Here is an 8,821-nt window from a genome sequence, read left to right as displayed (position 1 = left end):
GAGAGGGGGCCGGGAGGAACGAAGGAGCGGGGGGGGGGGGCTGCCGGGGGGGAGGGGTAACCCCCCCCCCCCCCCCCCGCAGCTACCAGCCTCGTCCCAAGGCCCCCAGGGATGTGGCCCGGGGCTCTTCCTTCCCGGACATTCCTTTCGACATGTGCCCCAGAGCCACCCTCACCTCCATGGCAGCAGAAGATCTTCTCGTCCACAATGGCAGCAATGGGCAGGCAGTTGAAGCAGTCGGTAAAGGTTTTCCACAGTTTAATGTTGTAGCGTCTCTTGCCTGCCGGGGGCAAGGAGAGGCCTCGTTAGGCCTGTCTGCCTCACACCCAGCCTGGGTCTCTGGGCCCTCCAGGGCACTCTGTGGGCCCTTCAGACACAGCTGGGAGAAGAGAGTGGCAGACAAGAGAAGCCCCTCCCCCCACTCCACTGCCTACCAGCCTTCCTAGAAGAATTCTAAAGCAGCTGAGCCCACAGGAACCTGAGTTCCAATCTGGAACAACCCACGCCCACCCAGGGAGCAGGGCCAGGCCAAGACTAGGTCTGGTTTATCTCAACTTCTGGCCGGCAGAAGCCAGTCCAGATAGGCATCCTAAGCGCTCACCGGATGTACCGGAGGGGAGTGTCATCAGGCAGGGCCCTGCAGGAGAACACTGGGCAGTGTTCAGTCAGCAGCCATTCGCCAGACCCCTTCCGAGCGCCAGGCCCCGTGCCAGGAGGGCAGGGCGGAGAGACACGGGCTGGCGTGCGCTTCACAGAGCCCAGTCTGCAGGTATCTGTCAGACGCTGATATCTTTACCGCCAATCCAGCGTGAGGGTCTCACTGGATAGCGGAGTCCCTTAAGGACTGGGCAGCCCCAGATACTCTGTCTACTCACACTCATCATAGAAGCCGTAGATGCGGTTGATGCTGGCACACTCGTGGTTCCCACGCAGAAGGAAAAAGTTCTCGGGGTACTTGATCTTATAGGCCAGCAGCAGGCAGATGGTCTCCAAAGACTGCTTGCCCCGGTCCACATAGTCCCCCAGGAAGAGGTAGTTGCTCTCTGGAGGGAAGCCGCCGTACTCAAATAGCCGCAGAAGGTCGTAGTACTGGCCATGGATGTCACCTGTGACCCAGGGAACCGGTTCAGCGCGAGGTGCAGGGGCTACACTTGAGCCCAGGGCCAAGTCTGGGCTCCAAGGAGGAGCACTGCAAGGACTTGGGAGGCGGGGCGGGGGGAATGCCACTTTCAGAAAGCAAAAGGGGCCTGGGCAGAGGGCTCACCGCAGATCTTGAGGGGCGCCTCCAGCTCCAGAAGAATGGGCTGGCTCAGGAAGATCTCCCGTGATTTGAGGCACAGACCACGGATCTCGTTCTCTGTTAGCTGTACATTCTTTCCAGGCCGCGAGCCCTGCACTGGGGGCGGAATGGGGCGTCAAGCCTCTGGTCCCTCAGGCAGGAGGAAGGTGGGCGACACAAGTGGCCCTATGGGCACATCTGAGGGCGCCTGGGCCTCCTGGGCCCCTCCTTGCCCAGGAGCAGCTGTTGCTGCTGAGCCTCCCAGGATGGGACCCCTCCAGGGGGGTCTGCTGTGCGCGGGGGGGGGGGCCTGTCACCCCACCCCATAGCGCAGGACCCCTGGGAGGGGTGGAGCTCGGCTTCTTAGGTTTCTCCCTCACCCCCAAGAGCACAGGCCAACCTGTGCGCCCCCGGCCCAGGAGAAGGGGCTGCTCCCCTTGCCAGAGCGTCCCCAGAACCGCCCAGGCGTCCCGCGCCTGGGGGGGCGGCTATGGCCGCGGGACCTCGAGGCCCGTCCCCGCCCAGTCTAAGCTGGCCCTGGGAGGGGCAGGCCCGCCCGCGCACCACTTCCGGGCCAGGCAGAGGGCCAGGGCGCGGCGGGCACCGACCTCCCCCGCCCCGGCCAACCTTCCAGCAGGCGCCCGATGATAGAGTCCAGGTTGAGCTTCTCGCTGTCGGACATGGCGGCTCCGCCGCTCCGGCCCAGCAGCTCCGGGCCCGCTCCTGCCCCCCGCCCTCCCGCTGCCTCCTTCCGGCCTGGCGCTCCTTCCGCCCGCCCCGGCCCGCCCCGGCCTGCCGCCCCGCCTCCTGGGCCTGCCGCCCCGCCCCGCGCGCTGCCCCCGCGCTCTAGCGCCCCCGCTGGACGCCGGGCGCAGCGGCCGCGGCGGTCTGGGGGCGGGGCATAGGGGACGGGGCGGGGCTTGGGCTGAGTTTGGTCTATCTAAAACGAAGCCTGGTCGGTGGGTGGAGCTTGGTGGGGCGGGGTTGAGTCTGGTCCCACCCCTGAGGAGTGATCCGAGTCCCGTCCCGAGAATATGGGGCCGGAAGTACTGTAGAAGTTGTTTTTCTCTATCGAAGGCTAATCAGCCCTTCCCACCCTGGGCGGGAGTGTGGTGTAAGCACATTAATAACCGATTCCCCAAACACTGCGGATTAAGTCTTCGAAGTGCAGAAGAGGAAACTGAGGCTCAAGGGTAACAAGGGGCTGGTCCAAGACCCCGGCGTCCACCTCCTGAGCCTCTGTGGCCCCCAGGCAGCTGGCCAGACCCAGATACGTGCTGCTGCACTCTGAACCCAACTTGGTTCACACTGTGGGGCACGCTAAATTAATATTTTTTTGTAAGATCCATTATTACCTGCTGAGTGCATAATGATGCTGCTTTATGTGCATATTCAAAGCATTACTTTGTAAAAAGCAAGTATTAAATCATAATTCTCACTGGAATCTTGATTTTTTTATTTTTATTTATTTTTTTTAAGATGTTACTTATTTGTCAGAGAGAGCACGAGAGAGCACAAGCAGGGAAAGCTGCAGGCGGAGGGAGAAGCAGGCTCCCCGCTGAGCAAGGAGCCCTATGTAGGACTTGATCCCAGGACCCTGAGATCATGACCTGAGCCAAAGGCAGACACTTAACTGACTGAGCCACCCAGGCGTCCCTGGAATCCTGAATTGTTTTACAAGCCGATAACCTCAAAACTGGAGGGGGCCTGGCCTCTGTACCTCGGGTGGGTCCTGGCGCCTTCACACCCAACACAGGAACCCAAGCCTGCAGCCATCCAGCCCAAGGGAGGGGAGGGGAGGAAAGGAGAGGGGAGGGGAGGAGCCCACGGCCCTGGGGGCAGTGGGGCAGGCCGGAAGAGCCTCAGAGAGGAAGGGGTGACTCCCCCCACACTTGTGGGAGTGTGGGAGGGGCCCCCAGCGGGTTGCTGAAGCTGCCAGAGGAGGAAGTGAGAGGAGGAGGTGAGGTGCAGCAGGGAGGTAAGCTGGTCTGGGGGGGGGCAGGCAGGGGCTGAGTCTGGGGCTGGGCCTCTATACAGAGGCTTGGCTTTTCTGCTACTTCAGGGCCCACCATCCCCCCCTCCAATAAAAGAGGGGACAGAAGGGGCTTGGTGAGATACCTTGAAGCCTCTCCCCTCTGAACACTGCAACCGGGTCCCTGGGCTGGGGATCGGCTGGATGGGAGCCCAGGCTCCAGGCTGGCCAGAAGCTGCCTCTCACACCGGCTCTCTCCACACCTTACAGCCTGTGGTAGCTTGGGTCTGGGGCACCATGGCCCAGGCCCTGGGGGAGGACCTGGTGCAAACGTTAGAGCTGCAGGACGACTCCAGCTCTCTGGGGTCCGACTCAGAGCTGAGTGGGCCCGGCCCATATCGCCAGGCTGACCGCTATGGCTTCATTGGGGGCAGCTCAGCAGAGCCAGGGTAAGTGGTGAAGGGATGGGGGCGGCAGGGTGCTGGGATTGAGGTTGGGGGCTGAGGGCGGAATTCTAGAGTGAGGCTGAACTTCGAGGGTCCTGGGGGGTGTGGGGACTCAGCCAGTGTCACCCCTCTTCGTGCTCCAGGTGGAATCCTAAAGCTGGCAGAGTTGAGGCAGGGGTGTCCCTCTTCCCCCAACCTCCCAGGCTTTGCACCTATCCTTGGGGCCAAATACCCGTCACCTTTTGATCTGCCCCAGTAATCCCAGAACCATACCAAAGAACCCATACTTCTACCCCTCCCCTTTCCCAATATATAGATAGGAAAACAAGTCCAGATAGGAACTGGCTCAAGGTCACACAGCAGATCAGACAGAGAACTCGGGACTGGCTTCTAGTCCGCGGCTCTGTCCACCTCTCTTCTCTTATGAGTTGTCTGTGTTCCCATCTTGGGGGACAGCCAACCGGCCCCTCCCCCCCCCACATACCTACACACCCCCTTCAGTCTCTCCCGCTTCTGCCCACATCAGAGTCACATCCTTTCCCGTCCCTGTGACAACCATTGGCAACTCCTGGGTTACAGGTTACCCCCCAGAGATCTCCACGGCCAGGAGCTGAGCTTCCCCGGGGCAGCATGGAGGGTGGCAGGTGTGGGCCCTGGGAAACAGCTAGCCAACACCTCCATGCCTGTGCCTTGTGCCCGTAGGCCAGGTCACCCTCCTGCAGACCTTATCCGCCAGCGGGAGATGAAGTGGGTAGAGATGACCTCGCACTGGGAGAAAACCATGTCTCGGCGGTACAAGAAGGTGAGGGGAGGATGGGGCTCCCTGGCTCATCCCCCTTTGCCTCTGCCCACACCCTGGCAAATTGTACCCCTCCTGTGTCCCAGCACCTCCTGTCTTTTCCCCCTACGACCCAAAGGGACCCTTGCCCCATGACAGGCTGGGGCCTGGGACCTGCCAACAGGAGCAGGGGAAGCTGGCCTGGCTGATCTAACGGGGCCCCTTGGCGTCACCCGCAGGTAAAGACGCAGTGTCGGAAAGGCATCCCCTCGGCCCTGAGGTCCCGGTGCTGGCCCCTGTTGTGCGGGGCCCACGTGTGTCAGAACAAGAGCCCTTGTACCTATGAGGTAAGAGTTGGCGGGGTCCCCACCTCCCCTTTCCAGAGCCCCTCGCCACTCTGAGCCCTCCCCACCACCTTCCTGTCCCCCCGCAGCAACTGGCCAAGGCCCCTGGAGACCCACAGTGGATGGAGACCATCAGCAGGGACCTGCACCGCCAGTTCCCTCTACACGAGATGTTTGTGTCACCTCAGGGTCACGGGTAGGCGGCCACTGACACCCAGGGACCTCCAGCCCCACAACCTCCAAGGCCTTCAGCCTAGACCCCTGCCTCAGCGTTATAGCCTTACCTCTCGGGGGGACCCAGCAAGGCCCGGGGTGGGGCTGAGGCCTGGGAAGAGGCCCCTGGAGGGTGGGGAAGGGGTACCTGGAGGACCAGCCCCTGATGGGGTCTCCCGGCACAGGCAGCAGGGGCTCCTGCAGGTACTCAAGGCCTACACGCTGCATCGGCCCGAGCAGGGCTACTGTCAGGCCCAAGGCCCTGTGGCAGCCGTGCTACTCATGCATCTGCCCCCGGAGGTGAGTGCCCCCGGCCCCGCTGCAGGGGCTCGAGACCCTGACCCCCAGCCCGAGGGACTCTGGACTCAGGCACTGGGCTCCTTGACTCCCAGATCCTGTCCTAGTGACCTAGGGCCTCATGACCACCAACCTCAGTGACTTTCAAGCCCAACAACCTTGACTCCAGGAACCTGGGACCCTTCGCCCCTGCCCTCTGCCCCAGTGACCTAAGAATCTGGACGTTGTCCCCTTGACCTCACGACTCCTGATTCTGAGCCCTGTGACCGTGATCTCAATGACCCCAAGAGCTCAGGACTTGAACTTTGGGACCCTCCCAGCCCTTGACCAGCAAACCCCAGCTCTGTGACTCTGAAATTCGACATCATGAACCCTATGACTTCCAACCGCCTAAACCCATCAGTAGGCCTCTGGGCAGTGGGGAGACTTTTGGTAAGAGCCCAAGTTTAGGCTGTTTAGGCTCCGGGCTCCAGAGTCACCCCAGAGGGTACATAGGCCCTCCCCTGTGCTCCTTTCCCCTACCCCGCGGTTCCTTCTGTGCCCCCACCCAGGAGGCCTTCTGGTGCCTGGTACAGATCTGCGAGGTCTACCTCCCCGGCTACTACGGGCCCCACATGGTGAGAGGCTGGGAGGGGGCCGGAGGGCACCGGGAAGGACTGGGCAGGCGGGCAGGGGCCTGGGGACGGAGAGGGGCAGAGCCTGGGCTTCGGGAGCGGACGCCCTGACGGACGTGGCTGCAGGAGGCCGTGCAGCTGGACGCCGAGGTATTCATGGCCCTGCTTCGACGGCTGCTCCCGCGCGTGCACAAGCACCTGCAGCAGGTGGGCGTCGGGCCTCTGCTCTACATGCCCGAGTGGTTCCTGTGCCTCTTTGCCCGCTCCCTGCCCTTCCCCACCGTGCTGCGCGTCTGGGACACCTTCTTCAGCGAGGGTGAGTGGGCAGCTGGGGGGCGGGGGAGGCGCGGCCTGGCCTGGGAGCCTTGGGGTGCGCACAGGGACGAGCACACCAGCTCTGCTCTGCCCCACCTGCCACTGCCAATCCTGGCCTCCGGTGTGGGTGCCAAGGGGTGCCAAGGGCGATGGTGTCGGGTTGGCTCTGGGGAGCAGCGCAGCCCCTGCCTGCACGTCCCTGGTGTGATGGCTGGCGCTCCTGCCCCTGTGACGAGAGACGCCCCCGCCCCCGAGGGAGGGCAGGCTCTGCTGAGGGCGGGCTGGGGCCAGGGAGGCCCCCCCCAGGGAGGCGGGGCAGAGCTGGGGAGATCCCAGCGGTGCAGCTGTTCGGGGACTGGGCTCAGTGGGCACGGCCAGTGGCAGGGACGGGGCGGGGGGAGTGGGGGAGCGCTCATCCCTGGAGCCCACAGGCACTCGGGGAGCCCTCGCTGGTGCCCCGCATGGCTGTAGACGCTGGGACCCCTGTGTGAACGAGACCTACATTCTGGTGGGGGTGGGGACGGGAGCCAACAGTAACCAAAGTAACAAGATATTTATAGGGGCGCCCGGCTGGCTCAGGGGTGGAGCGTGTGACTCTTGATCTCCGGGTCAACGAGTTCAAGCCCCACGTTGGGCATAGAGCTTTAAAAAAAAAGGTATTTCTAGATTGTCATAAGTGCCATGAAGAAAATAAAACAAGGGATGTGCCAGAGTGTTAGGGGAGCAGTGGGAGGAGAGTGCTGTTTTCAAGATGCTTTTGGCCTCTCCGTGGGGGCGGCAGACTTGCGGGGCCCATGTGGAGGCCAGGAGGCCGGGAGAGACACTGTCCACAGGGCCAGGCCACTGACGACTTGGGGGTGTGGGCGTGGACAGAGATGAAGCCGGAGAGGTCAGGCCAGGAGTGGGGGCAGTCGGGGCAGAGGTGAGCTGGACGTTTTAGGACTTGGGGGCTCTGCCTCGGTACCCCCATTGATAACCCATCTGCATTCTGTTCTCTATGGGTTGTCTGGCAGTTACAACTGAAAAATGGTAGAAATCAATCAGTACATTTATTGAGCACCTGCTGTGTGCCCAGTTGGTTCCAGGCCCCCTTAGAGCTCTGGTCACAGGTGTCCAAGCTGCCATCTCCGTGTCACCACCCCCTCCAGCCTCACACCTTGGGGGCCGGGCAGGGCAGGCGGAGCCCTCTGGACAAGCAATGTCACGAGCTCCGTTTCGTCATGATGATGACACGAATGGTTGTGGTCATGTCTTTACAAGGCATGGTTGTCACCAGACCTCACTGGTCCCCAGACTCGAGGCTGCCCGGAAGAGATTCTGAGGCTGCGGGAACAGCCCGAGGTCACACCCGCGCGTGCCCGTGAGCGAGCGTGCATGGGTGCATGGGTGTAAGCTCTTGGCTTAGCCGTGAAGAGGCTGGCGAGAATCCCTCTAGAACAAGAAGGTCACAGATCTGAGCTAGGAAGGCCTTCCTTGCAAGGACGAGCTGCCAAGGCGCAGAGAGCGGGCGTGAGGAGGCGTAGCCCCTGACTGCTGGCAGGCTGCTCTGCCCGGAAGTGCCTGCGGCCGCAGTCACTCACTCATCAATACCCCCACATCGCAGTCCCACTGTCACTCACTGCTCCTGGTCTGAGTCGGCTGCGGAGCTGCAGGGGGGTGGAAGGCGCCTGGCGGAGGGCAGGTTCAGGTACAGAACCGAGGAGGGGCACGGCTGGCCCTGCACTGAGTGAGCCCCACGGCCGGCAGGTGTGAAGGTGCTGTTCCGCGTGGGGCTGACGCTGGTGCGCCTGGCGCTAGGCACCACTGAGCAGCGCCTGGCCTGCCCCGGGCTCCTGGAGACCCTTGGTGCCCTACGAGCCATCCCCCCCACCCAGCTGCAGGAGGAGGTCTTCATGTCCCAGGTGGGTGCCCCCCCTGCCTTGCCTTCCACAATGGCCCAGCCCCTGCTGCTCAGGTGGGGAAACCGAGTCTCACAGCTGGAAGTCGGTGTGAGACCCGGGGCCCAGTTCCTGTCCTCTGAGCAGCAGAGAATGTGAAAACCCCAGGCTTCAAGTAGATTTCTATGGTTCCCTTAGTGAGTCTGGCTGTCAGTCCCTCAGCCCTCAGCCACTTCCTGGGGCTGTGTCCTGCCCGCCCTGTGGGGACCTCATGGTTTCCTGCCCTCCCCCAGTCTGGGCACACTCAGTACCAACCATTCCCCGCAGGTGCACAGCGTGGCGCTGTCTGAGCAGGACCTGCAGCGGGAGATCAAGGTCCAGCTGGCCCGGCTGCCTGAGTCGACGTCCGGGCCGCCCCCCAGGCCTCAGGCCCGCCTGCCTGGGGCCCAAGCCATCTTTGAGGCCCAGCAGCTGGCAGGGGTGCAGGGAGGCACCAGGCCCGAGGTGCCCCAGATAGTGGTGCAGCCCCCAGAGGAGCCCAGGCCGCCGCGACGCAAGCCCCAGACCCGAGGCAAGACTTTCCACGGGCTCCTGACTCGGTCCAGGGGCCCCCCTCTCGAGGGCCCCCCCAGGTCTCATCGAGGCTCCGCCTCCTTCCTGGATACCCGGTTCTGAAGGTTCGACTT

The 8,821-nt window shown here is 63.0% G+C and overlaps 2 protein-coding genes across 4 annotated transcripts in view; one reads left to right on the top strand and one right to left on the bottom strand.

Annotated features, from left to right (window-relative positions):
- PPP1CA (protein phosphatase 1 catalytic subunit alpha) overlaps positions 1-2,047 on the bottom strand; it is a 3,522-nt gene extending 1,475 nt beyond the window's left edge. Inside the window, exons 1-4 of one of the 2 annotated variants that reach the window (XM_021685113.1) lie at positions 1,907-2,047; positions 1,265-1,396; positions 876-1,106; positions 176-280 (exon numbers count right to left, since the gene is read on the bottom strand). In XM_021685113.1, coding sequence (XP_021540788.1) covers positions 176-280; positions 876-1,106; positions 1,265-1,396; positions 1,907-1,961 — 523 coding nt within the window. In that variant the 5' untranslated portion in view covers positions 1,962-2,047. The remainder of the gene's footprint in view (positions 1-175; positions 281-875; positions 1,107-1,264; positions 1,397-1,906) is intronic. The other variant, XM_044919736.1, reaches the window with a different exon arrangement.
- Positions 2,048-3,542: 1,495 nt separating this feature from the next.
- TBC1D10C (TBC1 domain family member 10C) lies at positions 3,543-8,821 on the top strand. 2 transcript variants are annotated; one of them, XM_021685114.2, is made up of 9 exons: positions 3,543-3,700; positions 4,400-4,499; positions 4,715-4,822; positions 4,909-5,015; positions 5,218-5,332; positions 5,881-5,946; positions 6,070-6,259; positions 8,005-8,159; positions 8,463-8,821. In XM_021685114.2, the coding sequence occupies exons 1-9, from the start codon at positions 3,549-3,551 to the stop codon at positions 8,808-8,810; spliced, it is 1,341 nt and encodes a 446-aa protein (XP_021540789.1). In that variant the 5' UTR covers positions 3,543-3,548; the 3' UTR covers positions 8,811-8,821. The 2 variants fall into 2 exon arrangements, with proteins under 2 accessions (XP_021540789.1, XP_044775526.1); XM_044919591.1 differs by having other exon boundaries at positions 5,218-5,336; positions 5,825-5,946.

This window comes from Neomonachus schauinslandi, chromosome 11, assembly GCF_002201575.2.
Source record: "Neomonachus schauinslandi chromosome 11, ASM220157v2, whole genome shotgun sequence".
Classification (NCBI taxonomy): Eukaryota; Metazoa; Chordata; class Mammalia; order Carnivora; family Phocidae; genus Neomonachus; species Neomonachus schauinslandi.
This window is presented reverse-complemented; position numbering and strand designations above follow the sequence as displayed.

Excerpts from the sequence above, each read along its gene's own strand:
- TBC1D10C (XM_044919591.1), top strand. The coding sequence starts at position 3,549 with ATGGCCCAGGCCCTGGGGGAGGACCTGGTGCAAACGTTAGAGCTGCAG. Across the intron at positions 3,701-4,399 it reads GGCAGCTCAGCAGAGCCAGG|GCCAGGTCACCCTCCTGCAG; the intron begins GTAAGTGGTGAA and ends TTGTGCCCGTAG. Across the intron at positions 8,160-8,462 it reads AGGAGGTCTTCATGTCCCAG|GTGCACAGCGTGGCGCTGTC; the intron begins GTGGGTGCCCCC and ends CATTCCCCGCAG.